At 36.9% G+C, this 25,355-nt stretch overlaps 1 protein-coding gene across 1 annotated transcript in view; it reads left to right on the forward strand.

Moving 5' to 3' along the window:
* Positions 1-25,355, forward strand: part of GFRA1 (GDNF family receptor alpha 1) — a 1,444,022-nt gene that overhangs the window by 1,398,539 nt on the left and 20,128 nt on the right. The window contains exon 8 of the mRNA XM_044055824.1: positions 357-410. Within this exon, the coding sequence (XP_043911759.1) occupies positions 357-410 (54 nt within the window). The remainder of the gene's footprint in view (positions 1-356; positions 411-25,355) is intronic.

Here is a 25,355-nt window from a genome sequence, read left to right on the forward strand (position 1 = left end):
CTCCACCCTTATCTGTGTACTGGGTGACCTTGTGCAAGTCACTTAACCAGACATTCCTGCCAGGTTGTCCCTGAAAGGGACTCTGGGCCTATCCATTTAACAAGTAGGGTAATTATTTATTGTTATTTACTGCTATTACATAGGACTGCACTCTTTTGTCCCACATTATCACATGAATACACGTTGATGCTATACTCGATGTATTTGCTTTGTATATTTGTTTAAGTTTTAATACTACATTACATAGTGTTGAACTGGAGTGCATTCATGGTGTTACATTGACAAAATTACACAGAGTGTTTTACATTTCTACTGAATTGTTCTGATACAAGCTCCTGTATTGCTTCTGTCCACAGGCACAAAAGTTGAAATCCAATGTGTCCATGGAAACAGAACTCTGTATTCCTGAGGTAAGTGCTATATTTGAAAATTCAAATTAGTAAATATTTATACTGAAATTAAGCTGCTGTCTTATGAATAACATTTGGAATGCCATGTGATGTTTTTATTTGTTTCTGCAGAACTTTTGGTTCATAATATCACAACAGAACAAATACAACAGTGTGATGACCATAAACACAAGTACAAGAAAACATGCTACTGTGACACAATACAGCTTTGTCAGAGTCTTTTACTCACCTTAAATATATTTAGTTTATTATTGAGAATTTGTCCAACACTGTCAATCTGCACAATCAGGGACTGATTGACATAAAGTAGTAGCAACAGGAAAACCCATTCTGTTCCAGCCACTTAATATTCCCGTGTACACTCTCATATGCCTTGTAAAGGTCCATAACATAGATGAATACTCTGCTTGCAAAATTACATGACCCCTGTGAATTTGTACAAGGACAAAGAGTTCAGCCACTGCCCCATGGCCAAGAGTCAGCATTGCTCCTGTTGAATTAAAAGTTTGACTACCACCTGAAGTCTCTGGTTCTACACCCTGGCATAAGCTTTCTCAGGCTGAAGGAGAACCATGGTGATCTGTAATAAGGACATCAGCCATGTTACTTAGGGATGTATTCCTTCTTTTGCAATCTTTTTTCTCTGTATTCATGTATACATTGGAAAAGATAAAGTGCATAGTCTGTGCTCCTTTTTTATATCACCTTGTTCTAAGCATACACATAGATATTAATCGACCCTTTGACCATCACATGTCTACAGTGGTGAGGAAATCATTCTATGTTGCATGACTTATAAACAAAGATATCTAAGTCCACAAGCCAAGGAGTTTACCTGTATTTGGCATTCACCAGACCTGTTATTGAGTACAATGCCCACTTTGGTATGTACCTAAACAGGCATATCCAACAATTGGAACGTCCACAGATGTTCCTCACTAAAAGAATACAGGTCATAAGTAAAATGTCCCATGCAGACTGCCTCAAGGCCCTATCCCTGTATTCTGGCTGCTACAGGCTTTTGAGGGGAGATCTGCACCTGGTATGCAGGGCAATGCCAGACCCCACTCTTATGGACCTCTTGCATATCCACAAAACAAACAGCACCAGAATTACCCATTCTAGAGACATAAACCTTACATGTGATATAAATAGGAACTGCTGGAGAGACAGGTATGTATCCCAGTGACTACCCTGTCTACAGGCTCCCCATCCATGTGAAGCAGAGTTCCTTCCTAACCCAATTCAAGTGCAACTTGGATAACTGGATGGGAAACTGGAAATTTATCCCTGGTTTGGGCACAGGTAACCTGTAAATGGTTCAACTACCAGGCCCATGCTTACACTTATCAAGGGTATCAGAACTTGTTAGAGATTTGGGTTGCATGGCTAGGCTTAAAAAGGACTTTGTGGTTGTTAGCCTAGTAAACACCTATGAACCTATGAACCTATAATGGAATAGAACTGCATTCTTATGTTTTCTCTGACGTGTTGTAACACTTATTTCATATATGTTATGCCCATTAAATTATGCACTTTATAACAACAAAGTAGCAATGTACTATCCTGTTGCTTTTAACCTATGGTTTTATTAGTAGATTATGTTGTTCTTTCTGCAGTAACATTGTATCGATCACAGCACTCAAACTAATTAAACACTTTTTCTTAATGGTTTTCAAGACACACACAAAACTAAAATGGCTAGGGAAAATGTATACAAAACGTTCTCGGTGACCCTGCCTTTAGACTTTGTGTAAGAACTATATATGGTCTTCAGCATTCATTCTGTTTTTTTTTTTCTTAAGCTTTAGTAACCTCCTTAGCTTGTTGACAGCTCCATACCTCTTGAAGGTCCTGGGCTCATAAAGTTCCACATGTTTTTTTTCCCCCACACCATACAACAGATATGAGGTTACACAGCACTGATCAGTCCTGTTGGATGATTCACACATTCTCTGCATCTTATTGAGGACTTAAAATAACTGTAGACTTCCATACCAATGAGTGGAAGTCTGGACCGTCATGCCCCCCCCAACAATACCAACCTTACTTCACTAAGCTAGAAGTCCTGTAAATGTACATTAGGTGTACCCAAGTTATTTACCAGTCAGAAATGACCATCAATTTTCCAGTAAGAAAATGACAGGTCACTGCAGTCAAATCAGCCTGCTTTGCAGAGTCACATGCATTTAAACTGTTTAGAAAGTGGAATCTATTGTCAACAAAAATATTTTAGCTACCCTTTGGAGGAAATTGGATGCTACTATATCATAAAACCATTTCTTCATGTTGGTATTCTTTTTTCCCTGTGACAAAGGAAAATACTGCCAGCCCAGCTGGATGGAGTTTTGTAAATAATTCTATTTCATTTGTGAATATTAACTTGAGTTATACAGAAGTGAAACAAAAGGGAGATACTACCAGCACAGCTGTCTGGAATTTTGTAGGTGGTTGTGTGTCATTTGTGAATGTCAACATGCTCACGTAGGATGCTTATGTTACAGATGTATTAGAACTGTATGTCATGTTGTACAGACATGGGTGTTGAAGAGATATTTTGTAAAGTACTGAGCAGGAATGTATATGCATGACATACCTCTCAACCTCTTACAGCAACAAATCTGGACAAAGCCATAAATAAAAGTGGGACAAAGGCCCAAAATATGTGCATTTTTTAAATATTGCTCTTACAAAATTAGAACGTTGACAGAACAATAGGTTTTACATTAGCATGAATTTTCTGAAAGATATAAAATCTGAAACTCAAATGTATGTCATTATTTTCTAACTTTGGTCTTTAGTGATATACCACTAATTTGCCAGAAAACCACAATTTTATTTAAAAAAGGACCAAATATATTAGGAAAAAATCTGTACAGTTGAGAGGTATGATGCACTATTGTAACTGTTTAGATGTATGTTTAGATGTATGTATTTTAACAGGGGAGACTGAAACACAGGAGATTAACTTGCAAAACTTCAGAAGAATGGTTGAGGTTGAGTTACTTAGGTTTGGGCCATAAAATAGGTGTTATCTTTCAGTTTCAGTGCAACAGGAGATGTAATATATAGAAGTAGAAGTTTTTTGTATTGTTTTTAACTGTAGAGGAATGTAAATTATTTTACGACTTCCACCATTTCCCAAAATATCTGAAGTCTGTGTATTTTCACAGGTGGATGCTAAATGCTACCAGCTGCAGTGGAGGTTTTCACCTGGGATAGTTAGATGACAAGAAGTGATGTCATGCTGCAAGCTATCCCAGGAGTAATATTTGAAATATTAATTTAAGAAGTCTCTGAGAGAGACTGGGCATTTTGTATTTTGTCTTTGACCTGACAAGAACATCCACTCACCACATCTGCCTTCTTGTTGCTCTGTAAGTTAACTAAGATACAATAATTTCTTAGACTCAGACAGGAAAGTAATGAAGTATAGCTTAGATGTTTTCTTTATTTATTTGAGACTGTCCTGCAGTCTTGTTTTCATTATTTCCTGTGATTTTGAACTCTGATGTAACTGTGATGATTTACTGAGTACTTGCTTGTTCTTTTATTTATTAAATATATTTAAACCTTTCATTGTGGCTGATATTTGTGAGATATATTTAAGTTCTGAGAGTACATGCATATTACTTGGTGCCACTCCTAATAGCCTTGCACTTGGTCAAACTACCATTTGGATTAATAGTAACATTACACAGTAAGATTGGACACCCTTTATTAAGGGCCTTAAAGTAGCTGATAAAGAGTTGGATGGTGGCAGTGATAACTACCTTATAGTCTGGGCAAAAGGTTTTATAGCTAGTAAATCTGTACCTGCCTTTCCCAGGTATTTGTGTGTATGTGTATAAATCAAATCTCAAAGAGTGTGTATGTCAGTTGCTTGGGCAGCGACACAAAGCACTGGTTGGACAGAGAGGGTGCTAGACATCTTCGCTTGGCCACTCAGCTGAGATCTCAACTGTATAGCTGGGCCTGTGTGGAGTCTTATTGGGGATCTGGAGAAAGAAGGCGAAACCAGCCCCAGCCTGACTGTGGTTTGTGTATGCTCTTAAGGGTAGTTGCACTTTACTGTGTGTTTACTAGTCATCTTCCCAATGTACTTCCTTCACTGGTGATAGTGGTGAGTAATGAGGCTCCTTGATTACTGGGCCAGTGGTGGGGTGTCACATTCCTCAAAGCAAACAATTTAATGCATTAAATCCCTGCATATTTGTTGCCCTTGCAATCTCCTCATCATCCAAAACTATCTATAAAATAAAGTCATCACTGTAAGCTTTGTAGTACACTACATTCCCTGTAAACTCACTATTTTACTGTCTGGTGACGTGTTCTAACTCAGGGCCATGTTGAAATAACATTACCCTTGCATCTGACTCTCCTGTGTGAGTAAATGCAAAATGCTAAAGCCACATAAAGCAATACCAATACTTTAAGGAGTAATTCTTGTTTCACATTTGGCTTAGCTAATACAACCCTGATATTATAGCTGCTTCAGAAACTAGTCTGATATTTTGACTCCTTCCTACAGCATATCGATATCTGCTGTGAAGCATATGGGTGTGGGTTATTAACCATCCGATTTGTCAGTAAATGTTGTTTTGTAAAGTGCAGATATCTTACTGCCAGAATCTAAAAGGAGTGTTGATGAGCGTTAACCAGTCACAGAACATGAAGAAGATATCAGCTATCAGCTGCCCATACAAAACTTAAGTGTCAGATAGTTTATCGCTGAGAAATTCCTACCCTGGTTTATCATCAGAATGACACATGACCTTATTTCAACGGAAGACATAATTATTGACTAGAAACTTTCCTTCTATTATTTCATTTATTTTTCCATTCAGTTATGTGGTCTGCATCCCCTACAGCTCATGACACACATATTAAATATCTTACTGGAAGATATTAATTGTTACAACGATCTCTAACATACCTGACTCCATCGGTGGCAATCTGTCCACACTCCCAGTTTGGAACTGTGCCAACATCATGAATGTACAGTGGTTCTCCTCTTCTACAAATGGATGAAATTTGATGGTTTCTGCTTTATTGGGGCTGTCATCTCCATTAAGTGGTCTCTCTTATTGTACCGTCCAGTTACTGTTGCCATGTATTTCCTTAATTTACCTCTTTTAACAGCTTAAATGCATGGCACCATTACATAAAAGGTGATTCAGGTCAATAAATCTTAGGGAACATCTTTAGTTAGTCTGTCATAAATCCAAGCATGAATGTGATCTTATTAAATTCAAAGAATTCATAAACTGAGTATGTTTTTGTAGTTAAAAATCATTCCATAGACCAGCAAGACTCACATATCATTAATCCTAAAATTTGCTACACCTCCACTTATCAGTCACAACTTTACCCTTTCCTGTTTCCTTCACCTTAGTGACAATGAGATCCCCCCCTCTCCCCCCGCACATAGGTATTTGCATGACTCACTAAAAATAATGTCTAACTGCCCAGGGAGTCATTTTCATCTCTCACTTCATAGAGAGTTTTCTTCTCTTCTGTCTTTAAGAGGTCTCAGATGATGACAGACTTAGTCAGACGTACTGCTCTAGTCATTCGCATTCATTAGCAGTAACAATTTGATTAAGGAAGACAATGTCCCTCTGCTCGGCTACAGACAAGTGGTCATGCAAGGGCTCCTTATAATGATAAAAACAGTGTCTCTAAATAATTACCGGTCTTTTTCCCATGTGGCTCCTTGATCATGACCCAATACATCATTTCAGGTTTTGCACTTCTGTGTTACTCTTCTTAAAAAAATGAACAGTAAAGTTATGAATCCCACTCTCACTGTTTCATCCTAATTCATCTGCTAAATTAGCAATGTGTTCCTTCATTTTATGTCAATTTGTGGCTCCAGATGAGAACATTGTAATCACCAGTACTTCTGAAACTGCAAAGAAATTTCTCAGAAAACTAGGACCTGATTTGTTAATGTTTTGAGCTGTTTCTCACCGTGAGCCATACAAAATGAAAATAAATAAATGAATAACATGCCAGATTCCAAAAGGCTTACCACCAGTGGGAACCCCAACATGGCCTACTACCCTTGGTGTACCTCTTTCTGATTCTGAGACAGACCTGCACAGTGATCCCATGTGGTCTGTATGCTCATTACTGAGGGCTGCCCGGCTGTCTCCTCAGCCAGGCTGTATGGTAATGAGGCATGGGGGGTTGGGGGTGGCCTATACTGATTAACCATGTATTTTCAAATGGAAATACCTGAGAATGTTCAGCTGCAAAAGTTAGCTTGGCTGACTGAATTAATTAACTCAGACAAAAGTTCACATTATGCTATTACTTTCAATAGATGAGATTGCCTTAGAGGTTAGTACTGGGGATATTAGTGGACAGGTAGTGCGTATGCATGTATGTATGTGGCTATATCTGTGAGTGCATGCAGAGGGATGAGTGGCCTCAGGTGTGTGTGTGTGTGTGTGTGTGTGTGTGTGTGTGTGTGTGTGTGTGTAGGGATTATTATACCTCAGAACTTCACTGGACTATTAATTAAATCCTTCACTACTGGTGGCACATTAGACATTGGGAATACTCTAACTCACTTAAAAAGTTAATAGAACAACTACAGCATAAAAGATGTAAGGGGGGTGAGACACTAGACATCAGAGATATTCTTTAAATATTGCCCACAAGTCACTTAAAAAGTTAATTAAGCAACAGGTCTTGCAGCATAATAGCTGTATGGGGAGGGAGAGCTGTAGGGATTTAAATGATTACCCTAAGCAATGCGAAGAACACGGGAAAAGCTTCAAACTCTATAGCCTGGCCCTACAAAGCAGTTTGTTAGTAGTGCGGAGTTTACAAACTCTGTAGCCTGGCCCTACAAAGCAGTTTGTTAATAGTGCGGAGTTTACAAACTCTATAGCCTGGCCCTACAAAGCAGTTTGTTAATAGTGCGGAGTTTAGCTTCAGTCCTTCTTACTGCTGCTCTTCACCAGGGATTACATTAAGTCACTTAAACCATTAATGAAAGAAGCTTTGAACTCTGTACCATTATAATTATTATGAATAATATAACTTATCTGCAGGACTTTTATCCTCTGTATTACTGCCAGATACTCTTGAAATATTATCTTCAGTCACTGAAAAAAGGATAAATCAAAGCAGAAGAAAAAACGTTTCACACCTTGTACGTTTGACACAGAATGAAGCTCATTAACAACCCAGAGGATTAGCCCTCCACACTAACTGAGGATGGTTTGCATTGCATATTTTCTGAGCTGTAAAAAACTCTTAATAACTGGCACATTTGGCTGACTGTAATAGTCTGAGTTACAACAAAATGAGCAGGAACAAAATCAGGGACATTTTTTAATAATGATGGTTTAACCGTTTGGCAGTGGCAGCCATACCTCTAAATGGCCATGCTGAAGACATAGCCAGGAGGTACATTAGATGACACCAGAAAGAAGTTTTAAATATTATTTTGAAACAATTAAAAAGTTAATGGAGCAACAGGTCAAGCATTATAATGCAGTTTTTGAACATTAAGAAGAAAGAAACTCAAATGTATGTTATTGACTGACTGTAATCATCCATGATTTACAAGGAACAGGGAAAAATAAGAGCATACCTCAGTGACAGCTAAAAACAATGTGTGCGTGTGTGTGTGTGTGTGTGTGTGTGTGTGTGTGTGTGTGTGTGTGTGTGTGTGTGTGTGTGTGTGTGTGTGTGTGTGTGTGTGTGTGCGTGCATCCGTGTGCGTGTGTTTGTGTGTGCTTGTGTGTGTGTGTGTGTGTGTGTGTGTGTGTGTGTGTGTGTGTGTGTGTGTGTGTGTGTGTGTGTGTGTGTGTTTGTGTGTGTGTGTGTGTGTGTGTGTGTGTGTGTGTGTGTGTGTGTTTGTGTGTGTGCGTGTGTGCGTGTGTGCATGTGTTTGTGTGTGTGTGTGTGTGTGTGTGTGTGTGTGTGTGTGTGTGTGTGTGTGTGTGTGTGTGTGTGTGTGTGTGTGTGTGTGTGTGTTTATATGTGACTACAGTGTTGGCCAAATTAATAGAAATAACAAATAATGGACATTTCTATCTGTAGTGATTTTCAGTCTGCCTTTTACAGATATTCACAAAATCATTTTAGTTTGCTAATTCTTTAAGAAAAAGCTGTTTAGCATGAAATTACTACACGTTACTTACCTACTTAATGAGAAATGACATTGTAATGACGCGGCTGTATAGTCATAAAAATGGGTAAATTCCCTGACTTAACATCACAAAAGTATGCAAAAGTTGAGATTCTAAATAATACAAGTTACACAATGTCAATCAGCCACTTAATAGAACCAAAAACTTTAATTAACTTATAAAACAATACACATGAGCGGTTTAGTTTGAATAATTTCAAACTCCTTCACACATCTTTGTTAAGAAGCTCAGCTTTTAAATAATCTGCCATACATTGCCAAATACGTGGAAAAAATGTCATATTCCCAGAAGTATAAAATTACATTCTCATTCACTCAAGTTGATAATTTACAACAATAAACAGTTAAATAATATACTAATCATAATATTATAAAAAATGTGTGAATATATAAAATAAAATAAGATTTTAAAATAGCTATTTAAATTCACATAAATATACTGAAAAAGCCAAGCTGATGGGTTAGATTCCATTAAACACCATTTAAGACATGCTTTTTAGCATCCAAATTCTAGATTCACTATGTTATATAATAAATTTAATGCATACTTATACTGAATGTTGCTACATGTTTCAACACCCACATACTTAAAACAATTATTAAACAAAACCTTTTGATGTAGTAATGCAAGATAAAAAATAATAAATAAATGAATGAATGCATAAATCTATCTGATGTCTATCTACAAAGTGCCCTAAGCTTCACAATACTATTGATGGAGCTTATATTCATTAATGCCTGAGAAGATTTAACATACTCGATGGGGCAGAACATCAGAGTAGTTTGGCTGGATAAGGGTGGTGGACTGATTATTATGGATATATTTGATTACAATGCTAGAATTATACAAATCCTTGAGACGAACACATATGAGTTACTAACAAAAATCAGGTGTATGTGGCTTACAGAAAAGTGAAGGACTTACTACCGTATATGTTTTTGGAACAAAGAATTGATGTGGAGTTATACAATCATCTAACAATGGCATCGCCAACAGTACCAGTGATCTTTGGAGTTCCAAAAATACATAAGGATATAGCTAACCCCCCCCCCCATGCTCCCAATAGTTAATGGACACAATTCTATAACATATGCATGTGCGAGATATATTGATATGAAACTTAAAAGATTTGTAGTGCTGAGAAATAAATATGTAAGTATTTATGGCAATTTTTACAACTACTTAATGAGATTGAATATACAGAGCATTTTTATTTCTTTACAACTGATGTTAAAGGTCTTTTCTCGGCTGTTCAACAACAAAAGACTATAGATGAAATTAAGGAATATCTAATGGCAAAAGGTGTTACCCAGACAGATATTAACTTGTATGTTGATCTTTTAGGAATAGCTTTATTTAATAATTATATATTTTTTGATGGTAAATACTATCTTCAAAAGGTAGGAGTAGCAATGAGTTCACCTTGTGGCATGGTATTCACAAATTTGGTTGTGGAATGCTGGGAAAAGAAGTTTGTGATTAACAATGAGACATTTGGTAAGCATATCAAGTTGTACAATTGGATGATATTTTTGTCTTATGGGCAGGGACGCTGGATAAGTACAAGCAGTTAGTTGAGTTTCTGTGTAATACCACTGACTATCTTGAATTTACTTATGAGGCTGGTACCAATAGTATTAGTTATTTGGATGTTTGGTTGCAAACAGATGTAGTTAATAGAAGATTAATCTCTACAATACATAGGCTACCTATTTTAATTCATTTTTACATTATCAAATTGCCCACCCAGCCCATCAAAAGAGGGCAGTAGTGAAGGGTCAGCTGGCTTGGACAGCCTGAATGGTTACTTTTGATTTAGATTTTGAGAATGAGTGTGATAATCTTATCAATATGTTTACTGCCAGGGGTTACCTAAAGGTGTTGCTTGCCAAATTGACAACAGAAGTTATCCAGATAAGGCAAAATGGATACTTTTATCTAATTTTAGGTAATAGCAATAAAAACTCTAGAAGGTTTTCCTGGATCAGAACTCACCAAGTAGGTCAAAAACTGATTATCAGTGAAGAGCTGTCATCCAGCTGTTCTGGCAGATGTGGTTGCAGAAGGTCCACACCTCCTCAGGATGATTTGTATCTTATCAGAAAATGCCATAAGAATTGCAAGGCATCCAGTAGACAGCTGCAGGAGATACTGGAACAACAGGATATTACAGTGAGTTCCAGAACTGTTTGACGGAGACTTCTGGATGCTGGGCTTCGGGCCTGCAGACCTCTGAAGAAACATAACTTGTCCAACCAAATGAAGGCAAAAAGACTGTGCTGGGTGAAATAGTTTCAAAACTAGTCAGAAAAAGATTGGGAACAGGTTGTTTTCAGTGAAGACAGCATAAGTACAATATGTCAGACGACAATCTAAAGAGCATATGAGGGACGATTGTGTCATTTAGCATGTCAAGCACCCCACTCAAGAGATGGTGTGGGGCATTATCAGCATCTTCAGCACAGGTCGGCTCTACACTATAGGGGAAACATGAAGCAGGAACAGTACAGAACTGTACTAAAGCAACGTCTCCTCCCTCAGCTGTGCGACTGGGAAAAGAAGAAGGGGTTTACTGGGATGGGGGGGGTTCATCTTCATGAACAATACTGCCCCATGTCACAAAGTCGACAACTGACAAGTTTCTTTGGGGTCCATGGTATTGAAGTGTTACCATGGCTAGGTAACAGCCCAGATATGAATCCAGTAGAAAACTTGTGGGCTATTCTGAAGTCAGAGATTAAGAAAATGCCCATAACAAACAAGCAGGAACTGATTGAAATTCTCATTTCATTTTGGGCACACAATACTCCTATGACTGATCATTGCAGTGAACTTGTTCATTTTATACCTGAACGAGTTAACTCTTTGATAATGGCCAAAGGGTTATTCACAAAATATTAGACCATTGTATTAGAACATTTTCTCATATAACATGAACTATATTGTTTGTCTTTCTTTATACTTGTATTGAGTTGTATGGCAAAACAACAACAAAAACAAAAACAAAAATAAAAGCAGTAAAAACACTGATTTCTATTAATTTGGCCAATGATGTGCGTGTGTAACAGTGAATGAGAAGGTGTCTGTGTCAATGCAATGCATGGGCTCCAGTGATAAAGCACTAGCAGTAAAACATGTAATGCCAATGCAATGCATGGGCTCCAGTGACAAAGCACTAGCAGTAAAACATGTAATGCCAATGCAATGCATGGGCTCCAGTGACAAAGCACTAGCAGTAAAACATGTAATGCCAATGCAATGCATGGGCTCCAGTGATAAAGCACTAGCAGTAAAACATGTAATGCCAATGCAATGCATGGGCTCCAGTGACAAAGCACTAGCAGTAAAACATGTAATGCCAATGCAATGCATGGTCTCCAGTGACAAAGCACTAGCGGTAACAACATGTAATGCCAATGCAATGCATGGGCTCTAGTGATAAAGCACTAGCAGTAAAACATGTAATGCCAATGCAGTGCATGGGCTCCAGTGATAAAGCACTAGCAGTAAAACATGTAATGCCAATGCAATGCATGGGCTCCAGTGATAAAGCACTAGCAGTAAAACATGTAATGCCAATGCAATGCATGGGCTCCAGTGACAAAGCACTAGCGGTAACAACATGTAATACCAATGCAGTGCATGGGCTCCAGTGACAAAGCACTAGCGGTAACAACATGTAATGCCAATGCTGTGAATGGGCTCCAGTGATAAAGCACTAGGATTGGAGGATGGCTTAATGGCTAAGGTGTTTGCCTTACAAACACGAGGTGCAGGGTTTGAGTCTCACAAGGGATAATTGGCTTGGCTTAAAATGTCTCGCAAGGGCAGTTAGCTTAGTACTAAACTATGAACTATGAACTAACAGCATGTAATGCCAATGCAATGCATGCACTTCAGTGATAAAGCACTAGCGGTAACAACATGTAATGCCAATGCAATGCATGGGCTCCAGTGACAAAGCACTAGCGGTAACACCATGTAATGCCAATGCTGTGAATGGGCTCCAGTGATAAAGCACTAGCAGTAACAACATGTAATGCCAATGCAATGCATGCACTTCAGTGATAAAGCACTAGCGGTAACAACATGTAATGCCAATGCAATGCATGGGCTCCAGTGATAAAGCACTAGCGGTAACAACATGTAATGCCAATGCAATGCATGGGCTCCAGTGATAAAGCACTAGCGGTAACAACATGTAATGCAGAAATGTGCAAATGAAAGAATAATGAGGTTTTTTCCTCATAGAGACACCAGTATCTATGCATTGCATTTCCATGAGTGTGGAAATAGACCCTTTTGGCTACAGCTCTTAGCATCTACAGTGGGATTCTTCAACAAATATGCATTGGTTTCTATGTTGTTAAGACAGAGTAGATGTTAAAAGAGATAATCCTGGATCATTTATATAAAATCCAGAAAAAGAGTAATAAAAATGCTTTGTCAATGCATATAATACATTTTCCAGATCATAGTTTTAAATTTGTAGTTCTCGAGCAAATACAATTGGATCCTAGAGGGGGAGCATGGGGACTGCTTTTAGAAGAAAGGGAGTTCTATTGGCAGCTATGGATAAATGCAGCTAATACCCCGGATTTGAATGAGGTCTCTTCAGTTGCTTGATTACTTAAACTAAAGGCTTTTATATGATATATTTTTAAATTATTTTGTAAATTATACATAATATGTGATAGCTGGGATTATTTGGGTTTTATACTGTGAAAAGATTTTAACTGTACAAATAGGTTGGTTTCACTTTAAGAAGTGTATCAATGAATATCATGTGACTAGTTTCTTTCTTTTAAATGTTGATTTGACTATTACATTGTTACATCTGAGGAAGTCTTTGAAGTTTTGTAAGTCGAAAGTGCTTTTGTGACTTTGCTTAATAAATATTTGGACTTGCAGTCCTTCACCGTTCTGTGCACATTTTTGATGCAAGTAAATAAGCTGAATACCTCTTGGCAATAAGATGATAACTGTTAAATAAATGGACGCAGGAACCATACCCAGTACAATCATTATTGCTACATACATAAAAAGTTATGCTGTAAAGAATTTAATGAAACCTATGTGCTTCATAGCAATCGTAACCATTTCACCAATTCACTCAAGTTTATAAGAAATTAAACAGGTGCTATAGCAAAATTTTACTATTTGGAGACAAAATAATGGCCTAAAACAGAAAGGTTTGCTGGTACTATTGAACTGTATTAAAGAATAGAATGTATGCTTCATGTAACAGCAGTGCAGACAGTCCGTAGTAGAATGAGTCCGCATTCCATTCAAGCAGCAAATGATAGAAAATATAATTAATTTTTTTCATAAAATCTATGGATTAAGGCAAAAAAAGTAGCTCCATTTAAACTAGATATTGGTACAGAATGCAACGTAATGGTAGAAGCTCTTTTCAAAAAAGCTGAATATAAGCAATAAAGTCTACAAGTCTACATGCATTTTGCTGTCATATTCTGGGCATAAACTCAACTTACTGGGTTAATTATGGAGATACTGTGTATACAAAAATAAGGAAAGCAAGCTGTTTTTATGACTTTGCAATCTCAGTTAAAGGGAACACATATTATGAGATATTTGTGTAGCACTTGGTATGGTGAATTCACAGAGTTCAAAATGACTGACATTTTGCAATAAAATGTAACAGAAATGAAATTGCCAAGAGTATTCATTTATCTTGATACTGCAGACAGAAATAGGCTGTCAGACTATTTATTCTTTATGAATATTTTCATAAAAATAGTCACAGGGTCAATCAGTACAGTTGTTTCACCAGTTCTGAACATATAACACTACCAAGATAATTCTGTGAACATGATTTTATTGATAAATAACCCACTATTGCAAGAAAATGTAATAAATGAACGTCTGTTATTGGTAATACTTTATAACTACAGAAGCATAACACAGATAGGACAGAGTGCGATGTGTAAGATACAAATTATTTCCTAAAGAGGTATGTTGATCTCTTTGAAGGTTCGGGATGTCTGCAGGTTGAATATCAAAGCAAAAATTTTAATTTGAAATACTTTCTGCAGTGCTTGCTCCTAGAATAGCATATTGAACTTAAAGCTGACCAAGCATTGAAGTGCATGAATTCAGTGGGAGTTGTTGCTATATGAACATAACAGAGGTAATTGGTCAACAGCATATTAATACTCATGAAGCAAGATAACTTTAGGGTATGTATTAATGATCAAGGCCTTATCAAGTGGTCATTACCTACTTTGACCTATTGAGGAGGTAGTGATAATGATGTCAAATGCTAAATTCTTTTCAATATTTGATGCAGATCAAGGATTTTGACAGATAAAATTGGATGAACTGAGTTCCAAATGTACTTTTAGTATATCTTTGGATCATTGCAGATTCTTAAGGATACTTTTTGTACCTCATCAGCTGCTGAAGTATTTCAAAGTGCAGTAACAACTGTAGTTGAAGGACCCAAAATTGCTTGCCTGGGTTTTTCTTGCAGTTTTTACTGAGTAGATTGTCAGTGTGTCCTAATTACTCTTTTAGTTTGGATGTTATTTGGGATATTTAGAGGCACCTTAATTTTTATGGCATCATCTGAGTTTAAAGACCCTGTGTTTTGGAAGTATAGCCAAACTAACCACTTATGCTTTGCTGAACAGTTCAATAAGAATTCTGAAACATGCATGTCCATAGCTAGTGGAGATTGGCTTTATTAGCCTGAATGTAACCATAAAGACTTAAAAAGTAAAAAAGTCATGGACATTCAGAAGCCACGTAACTGCAACACATGATGTCCTGATGGAATCATTTGCATATATTACATAGGCCTGCACTACAGGAGGATTAAGGTGCCACACAGTGAAATCTCTCTCTCTCTCTCTCTCTGTATGTATATGTATATGTATATGTCTAACTCTCTCTTCTCTCTCTGCATGTATATGTATATGTATAACACACTCTTCTCTCTCTCCATGTATATGTATATATATATATATATATATATATATATATATATATATATATATAAATATATATATATATATATATATATATATATATATATATATATATATATATATATGTCTATATATATGTATATGTACATGTACACTCTCAGAAATTCACAGATGAAGGGTTTACATGCTATTCATTCCATGACTCAATGCACTGATATTTTTTTTTACTTAGAACAAACTTAGATTACCTCTATCTTCTGTCATATTTTGAAAGTAATTTTAAAATTAATGCTACTATTTTATCTTCCACACCTGTATAACCTAAATCAGTAATGCATTTTGTATAAAAAAATCAGAATCTAAGGCACTTCTAAAATCCATAAAGGTTACATTTTGGTTGCACTTGATGTTTAGCTTTATACAAATTATAGACATTGGTTAGATTTTTCTGTTAAACATCATGCTGGGAAATAATATTACCTTGAAATACCATTTTTTTATTTTTTAGCAATTCTCTCCTACAGCACTGATTCCATAATTTCCTGAGTAGTAATTTGCCTTAGCTTCCCACTCACATTTTACTCTTATCTTTAGTGAGTAGGATGCCAAATGATTTACCCTTCCTCACAGCAATAAATCATCGTCTACTGATTATGTTCAACAAAAGCAGCAATCAGTGTTTGTGACACCTCACTGAAGTCCTTTTTTTTTTTTGCTGGCAATAATGCAAAGTGGGAAACAACTGGATCCCATGGGTCTGAGTTTGAAATCCAAGGTTCCATTGTGTGTGAGAGTTGCCAAGTAATTTCAGGCAACCTTCTAATTACAGCAGCTGCACCATTCTAGTCATGGAAGGAAAACTGTAGAAAGAAAAGCTGTGATAGTCCTCAGGAACATGGGCATAGTCAGGGTTTTTCTAATAGTATTCCAACTAACTACCAAAATGTAGCCCCCCACCACCACAAAGAAAATGCAGACTTAAGAAACAAAAAAAAAATCCTTTAGTAAACAGGGCATTCTGAAAAAGAAGGCATTTAGCAAATTACCTAAACATAAACCTTGATGAATATGCCAGATTAAAAACAATAATTTTAGCACATCTCAAAGAATAAAATACATGACATTTTTAAAGTGTACAACTTGGAGTGCATACCATATGCCTGGTTGTTTCCATACTCATGAATTTTCTACAAACTTAGATTCTTCAGAAATGTCCTTCTAAACTTAAAGTCAGCAAGTGCTTTTTCTTAGGAAAATAATGATTGAAAAATAGAAAACAATGCTACAACCTGCTAAGAATCATTTAGAAGGTGCAAGCCCCTTTTTAAGCTAAAGAGCATGCACTCAAAAGTTTTATAAAGGAAACTGCTTGCCTTATAATGGTTTAGATGAGATCTCTTGAGGTATGTCGTCTTTTGAGTATGACCAAATAGTTTAAGGTTCATTCTAGTTTAGATGCCATCAAGTCACGCATCTGAACTGATGGTTTAGGTCAATGACAACTTCCTTGCAGAATGTTGCTAACTTTTTTTTCATGTGTTCACAATTCATTAAGACAGAAACAAAATGAGCAGGTGAAAGCTTTTTAAATAACAATTTCAAAACAACAAATAAAATAAAGAACCAGTTAACACAGCACTATATAAATATCTTGCTTAATTTCACAAAAGTAAAACAAAATAAAAAAAAAAAAAAGATATTTTATATATATATATATATATATATATATATATATATATATATATATATATATGGTTCCCCTTCACATGACCGAAGTTCTGTAAACTCGAAATTCATAAGCCCGAAACCAGAATCTCGAATTTACAAAACCTAGAAAATATGAAAGGGAATTAAAAAAAAACAGACACCTTACTAATGTTTTTGCAGGGGGGCTTTGCCCTCTACAATCCCCACACCCCCCTACTTAAATATTCCTACTCCAAGATCGCACTATAGCGGGGGACAGGGAAATCTTCTGGTTTGCGCTATATGCTTAAGCGCAAATCGGAAGATTTCCCTGTCCTCCGCTATAGTGCGGTCACGGAGCATTTAGATTTAGCTGCGAGTATGCAGGGGGACCTTGCCCCTTGCAAAAAGGTAAGTCAACCCTTTTTTTTAAGCTCTAAACTTCCCATTCACAATTTGTGAATGGAAGTTCGAGATTCTGGGCTCAAGTTTATGGGTTTCAAGCTTCCATTCATTCGATCTTGTGAAGGGGAACCATATATATATATATATATATATATATATATATATATATATATATATATATATATATCAAACACACACACACACACACACATATACATATATATATATATATATATATATATATATATATATATATATATATATATATATATATGGGTCTATATTAAAATAACGAAACCTCATGTATGCGAATACCTAAACGCCGACACATAAATAGCGAACCACGGAAACACCGAACATCCAAAAGAGCAAGTATCTATCCCGGTAGAGGGCTGCCTCCCAAACATCTCTGATGCTCAGGTGAAGGCTGCCCTCTCCAAAGCAAAAAACACTGCTTCCATGGGACCAGATGGCGTCCCAGGTTGCGTCCTACATGAACTCCAAGAGGAACTAATCCCTCAAATAAAACAGCTATACAATCTCAGCCTCACTACAGGATATGTGCCCACAGAATGGTGTACAGTAACAGTGGTCCCACTCCACAAAGGTGGAGCCTCTACGGACCCTGGAAACTATCGCCCCATAAGCCTGACTAGCTTAGTCTGCAAGGCTATGGAGAGGATCATCATGGAGCTCATAAACAAAGACAAAGGGGACCTACAGACACTAGATCCTACCCAGTTTGGCTTTGTCAAGGGCAGATCCTGCCTTTTGAACGTGGTTGACTTCTTCGAAACAGTCACCAAAGCCATAGATGAAGGGAAGGTAGTCCACACAGCCTATTTGGACCTTGCAAAGGCATTTGACACAATACCCCACTCGGGCATCATAGATAAGCTATCCAGCTTAAATATAAACCCCTATGTCACAAGATGGGCCGCAAACTGGCTCAAAGATAGAACCCACAGAGTGAGAGTTGATGGAGCTATGTCAGACTCGAAACCGGTCACAAGTGGCATCCCACAGGGTTCTGTCCTGGGACCACTCTTGTTCGGTATATACTTTTCCGAGGTACAGGCAAACGTGGGAGGACTATGGCTCACCAAGTTCGCAGACGACTGCAAACTGGGCGCCATAATCGACTCTCCAGCTGACACAAACATCCTTCAAAAAGGTCTCACAGAGATAGATAACTGGTGCCAGCGCCATGGTTTAAAGCTAAATGCCAAAAAATGTATAGTCATACCCTTTGGCAAAAACAATGTGCCCACAAATTACCACATAGGCGGAAACCCATTAAGTACAGAGAAAGTTATTAGGGACCTGGGGACCCAAGTTGATAGCAATCTCTCTTTTGAAAACCACATTGCCAAATTGGTTAGAAAGACCTTCTACATAGCCCACCTCATCACGAAGGGTTTCACATCTAGATCAAGAGAGGTAATCATCCCCCTTTATTCATCCCTCATCAGGCTCATCATAGAATACAATGCCCCTTTTGGGATGTACCTTACCTGACACCTGCAGCAATTAGAAAGACCCCAAAAGTATCTCACCAAGAGGATCAAGGGTCTCAAACAGATGCCATATGCTGCTTGGTTAAAAAAACTCCAGCTCTACTCAGTTGCATACTGCCTACTTCGAGGCGATCTATGCCTGACATACAAAGCTATGTCAAATCCAGAATTAATGGACATGCTCCACCTCAGTAAATCTAAATCCCTTAGAGCCACACACTTGAGGGACTTGAACCTCAGCACAGAAATAAATAGAACTTGCTGGAGGGACAGGTTCATAACCCAGAGGCTCCCTTTGGTCTGGAATAGAATTCCAGTTCATGTGAGGCAGAGCACCTCACTGAATCTCTTCAAGAAGAATCTCGATAGGTGGATGGGGGATTGTGGGTTTGTCCCAGGGAGTACTCCCGTGTCACTATTAGAAAGAGGCACAGTAAACTAAACCTTAAAAAGGGCACAGTATACACAAATCAAGGGGTGGTGTAAGCCATACAGAATCGGGCTAGGCTTATAATTGCCCCAGGGCAGATAGCCTAGTATGAACCTATGAACCTATGAACCTAAGCGCGAAATTCGAAATATCAAATATATATATATATATATATATATATATATATATATATATATATATATATATAAGAAATGAACTTCGTGACAATAAAAGCATTCAAAAAAATAGTAAATCACACCAACAACTCTTGTAGAACTTGCAATAAAAGCATTCAAAAAATAGTATTCAAAAAAATAGTAAATCACACCAACAACTCTTGTAGAAGTTCTACAAAAGTTGTTGGTGTGATTTACTATTTTTTTGAATGCTTTTATTGTCACGAAGTTAATTTCTTACTTAAAATTTCTTGTCTTCGTTCAAATTTTTTTGAGTGCGGTTAATTTTAGTTGTGTATGTATATATATATATATATATATATATATATATATATATATATATATCTAAAACAGATGAGCGCTTTCACACCAACAGTGCTTCATCAGATCTGTTGTTTAAGTTATTGCATTCAGAATATCGTTCACTTATTTTTTTCAGAAATTAACAATTACTGCTGTCTGACATCTAGAGATTAGGATGTCCATACAGTGAGGAGGACCACAATTCATATATGTACTGAGTAAAGGGCATTTATGAAGGATGCCCAAGTCACTTGGTATATAGCATCACTGCATTTCTTAGGACTGAACAAAATATGCCTGCATTAAAAAGTTTAAAGGCTTCAGGCTTGATGCCTACAAAAGTTAGAGGTAAGTATTTATCCCAAACATCCTTAACACTGACTAGCCAGACCAGTTTTTTTTTTTTTTTTTTTTTTTGCAATATTCCACATTTTCTAGTTCTTGAATTATAAATATTTGAGTGAATCTTGAATTATAAATATTTCAGTGAATCTTGAATTATAAATATTTCAGTGAATCTTGAATTCTAACTATTTCAGTGAATCTTGAATTATAAATATTTCAGTGAATCTTACCCGATTTATCTTTGCATGAAAATCAGGCTACAATGTATATCCCAATACACATGACTCTGTACCTGTTATCAATGAATGCTGTTGCAGTGTATCTAATGTATCCATTGATACTATCTCATTTTATTGTATCTTCTACCACAGTTCATGGCTGAAAACGTTCAGTGGATCAGTTTGTTTACCTAATTACTAAATTAAATAAGTCATCAGATAGGGAGCTAGTTAGTTTTGCATCTGGTGTGATTAAAAAAAATAAATAAAAAAAAAAATTTTCTTGGGTTGAAACTTGGAGAGCAAAAATTAAACTATAGTAAGCTGCTTGCTCCAGCTTACACTGACCACACATGCACAGTGCTCCAGTGCTTATTTCTTACCAGTAAGCGGCTTGCAACAGCTTATACCAACCCCACACACACAGTGCTCCAGTGCTTATTTCTCACCAGTAAGCTGCTTGCAGCAGCTTATACCAACCCCACACACACAGTGCTCCAGTGCTTATTTATCTTCAGTAAGCTGCTTGCAATAACAGCTTATACCAACCACACACACAGTGCTCCAGTGCTTATTTCTCACCACATAAGCAATTCTGGCATTAATTACTATGTGCTGACAGATATACACTGAGCAGCAATCAGGATTAGCCAATTATGCTCCCTAACATATTACACCCAGGATGGCAGCCTCTTTGTCTCACCCTAGCTGTGCTGTTGTTAATAATAACTGTAATAAATAGGACTAGTGACAAAATCAGAAATTGTTGGAGACACTTCCATTTTTAATTCCTCCAAACGGTGAGTTCTACAATGTTTACTTAATATGTTTCTACAGTAGGGATTATATGGTTATGCTGTGATAGCATTAATGAAACACAGTGCTCAGTGCAGAAATCTGTATTGTATAAGTTGTCAAAATAAATAGCCTTGGTGCTTGATAATGGAAAAGTGTCCTTTTCTCCATTTCTGCATCACTATACCTTTTATCCCACACCACAGTATTGTATATACACTTAATAAGATATTAAGTTACTCCTCTGGGGGGAAAAAGCCTTTGGGTACTGTAATACTCTGCTCACATTCTATGCATGCTAGCATAAAAACACTATAAATGTGACAGCAACCTCAACGATATTAAAGTGACAGACAATTTTCATTTAAAAGAATAGGCTAGGGAAGAGGACATGTATTGTGGTCATTACATGTTGGCAGGCTTGACATAAACATAAAGTAATGTTATTTTAATGTTGAGGCACCTCTATAGGGGTTTTCATAGAAGTGCGTAAGGAACGTTATACCATAGCAGGAAACATTAAGTGCATCCTAAGGACTCTCCCATTCCTTAGCATTGGGCTTCATAATGACAACACACTCTGTGCTAGTCTGTGTTACATGGAGAAAACATTAAACGGATCTGTAATGAGGTGTCAAGAGCAAAAAGATAAACATTTTGTACTGGGACAGCTAAATATTTAATAGCATGGTTATACTTTAATATTATACAAATACACTTTTTTTTTCAAAGAATGGAAACATTTTTTTTCTTTTAGGTCCAGCCTGATTACCATGGTCAATATGCATAAAACTGACTTCTAATAACATATTTGAAAATCATATCAGATTTAATAAAGGAGAATATTATTAGGCATGTGATTTATCTTTGCACTCACCTTCAATATCCACTGAACATGTTGTTGATTATATACATAGAGAAATATTGGGGGCGGAGTCTCTTCATGTGTGTGTGTGTGTGTGTGTGTGTGTGTGTGTGTGTGTGTGTGTGTGTGTGTGTGTGTGTGTATGTGTGTCTGTGTTGGCAAGACAAAAAAATGCACTACTTTGGACTTTTTAGCCAAATATTGTTTTAGGTAGAAGTCCATTCTATTTCATTAAGTAAAAGGAGGGCTTTGGTCTTCATTTTCATTTTGTGGGTTGCTGAAAACCTTTAGACAGGTCCATTCTAGCTGTTAAACTGGAAGAGAAGCAGAAGGCAATCATGATCTGTAGGTCTGTCTTCTGTGTTAACTTTTATTTCTAAGCATTAATGTTTAAATATACATTATTGTAGGATACATATAATTATCCAAATTCTGTACAGTAATAGTCATTTCATTTTAACACTTCTATTTTGATAGACTCATATTGTTTAATAAAATATGACTCATATTGTTTAATAAAATACGACTCATATTGTTTAATAAAATACGACTCATATTGTTTAATAAAATACGACTCATATTGTTGCATTCTGTTTGCTTTTCCTTTTCTGGAATCCAATGGTTAATAAATTATCTCTTCCCAGCAAACCATTTTCTTTATTTCTTTTAAATAATTTTTTATCTATAATCTTATACCCTGAAACTCCTAGTTTGGCTTCATCAAGCAGTCATGATTCTCTCCCACTATAACAAAGTTTAACTTTGTCAAGAAATGAGGTACAGTGCCCATGATCACGTACTGTTTAACAGAGAGCAAGTTCCTTGTGCCATTATTTCAGTAAATGCTTCTCTAATAACATTTTCAAGTGGTTCTCAGAGTCAGCGCAGAAAATGGCTTGTTTCAGCATAAAGCAAACCCAGGCTTTAGATACAAGAAAAAACATACTTGTTTTAATACAGAAATCTTTGACACATAAAGGAACATATCTTTTTTGTATTTATTCTATTGTATGGATGTGCAGAGACCCCTACAATAACAGTACTGCATTCATAAGAAATTCCCAACAACCCTTTACTGCAGGTTACTGTTTGCTGCTTTTCTTCTTTCTGTGAATCTGGTCTGGCTCATTCAGCTAACTTTCAGGTGCTGAAACTTCAAACACTTCATTGATCTGCTATTTCCTGTCCTTGCCACTCACTTCTGTCCTTCCTACCAAGTTCTTCCAGCATGAACAAGTCATGTGGGCCACAGTCAGGGAAGTGGCTCATCTGTGATGTAAGGCCAAGGCATTAATCACAAGCTTTTCTGACCAAAAGTCATCACTCTCACTTCTTACAGTCTGGATTCCTGGAGCTGCAACTATATCAAAAATACTTTAAATTTTATTCTGCTCAGTGGCCTGTATGTGTGCACATTTTGCTGGGAGATTTACTTTCACTTGTACACAGCCTTCTGAAATTGTAATGATCTGCATATCACTTACAAACTCAGCTAATGGTTTTGTCACATCCTTTTTTACATCTATAGCCATGTGGAGCACACCTGAAAGTATTGCAAAGCAGGAAGTGTAAGTGATAGCAGAACTGAGAGAAGTGGACTCTCACAGAAAGGGTGAATTCTAGGCAAGCAAATTTAGCAGGTATGGAAAGTGTACTTCTAAACTTTATATCAAGCTATATTTCAAAAATACTTAGAAATAGAGAATTATAAATTTTAGGTGAGTGCTGAAGAGGAAAAACCTACCATAATGAAAGTGTTTCCTAGCATATGGTGAAAAATGGAAAAAAAAAAAAAAAGGTAATACCTTGGCAGAATTCTAAACCCACTTATGGCAGTGCAATGCAAGGAATGTTACATGCAGCATGTATACAAAGGGGCAGCAATAAAATTTAAATCAAAATGTGTTCTTTTCAGAGGAAAAACAACCTAGAAAAGGAAAACAAAATTGAGAGGATGACATTCATCCACTCCGTGACAAAGAGTAAACCACATAAAAGAGAGAAAAAGGTGAAGGCAGTGTCCACTGGCAATAAGATAACGTTGAGTAGCTGCCTAATAATATTCATATTGCGCAAATTATGGGAGCTATAAGCAAAAAGAAAGAGGCCTCTATGTATCAGGTTCATAATGAAAGGGACCAAGAAAAAAATAAATAAGGTAACTGACACTAAGGAATACTGCAATGAGTTGCTATTTCTAGGAAGAGACTTAGAAACAGACACAAGTGTCTGTATTAGTAGTAGATGGGATAGTACCTTTTACCTCATGACAAGCTAACCTTGAGCAGGCTCCAGTTTTGACTGAGCTTCAGATAACTTGATTAAATTTTAAGAAGGTACAGTGGGAAGATGACACTTTGAGCAGAGCAAGAGAAATTTTGCTAGACTTGCAGAAGAAGAAGCTGAACAAAATGTCCTTACTTCTTACCCATGCTTTGAGTTGCAAAATTACTTGTTGCACCAAGTAAGAGCAAGGTCCCAGTTAATGGCTTACATGTTTTGTCCAAAGCATCAAAGAGGCAGCTGACCTGTGTCATTGGAGAAACATGTCCCTCAGAGCATCAAGTCAGACTCAGAAGGACAGAATGAAGGAGCAGAAGATTAAGGAATCCAGAATGAGTAATAATCTTATATTATGTAGTAGAGCAAACCTGAGGAGTCTAGGTAAAGTAAGTAAGGTGATGCAGTGTAAAAATTATAGGCATCTGCAGGGAACCCGTAATAAAGCAAGACATCCAACAAAAACAAGTCGACAATGAGTTATAGACTGCACCAGTTACGTAGAGTAGCACCTGCAGAGGCAGAGCCCAACAAGAAAGTGCCAATGTTAAATTTTGTGTTGCCTGTACCAAAAACCGAAACTGCTGAAGGGCAGCAACAACCATCTGCTCTAAGGTATGCAAATAAAACTCAAAATGCTAGGTCAGTGGGTATAGTAAAGAGTCACTCTAAAGTGCAACATAAAATATCACCACCTTCATGGTCTACAGCCCTTCTAAAGATGAAAAGGCTTGTAAGACCTGGAGTAAATTTAAGGGTACCGTCCAGATGTCCTAACAAAGTTTAAAGACTGATAGGGAATTG

The sequence above is a fragment of the Protopterus annectens genome, chromosome 14.part0 (assembly GCF_019279795.1).
Source record: "Protopterus annectens isolate FY-2018-M chromosome 14.part0, PAN1.0, whole genome shotgun sequence".
NCBI classification, from domain to species: domain Eukaryota; kingdom Metazoa; phylum Chordata; order Ceratodontiformes; family Protopteridae; genus Protopterus; species Protopterus annectens.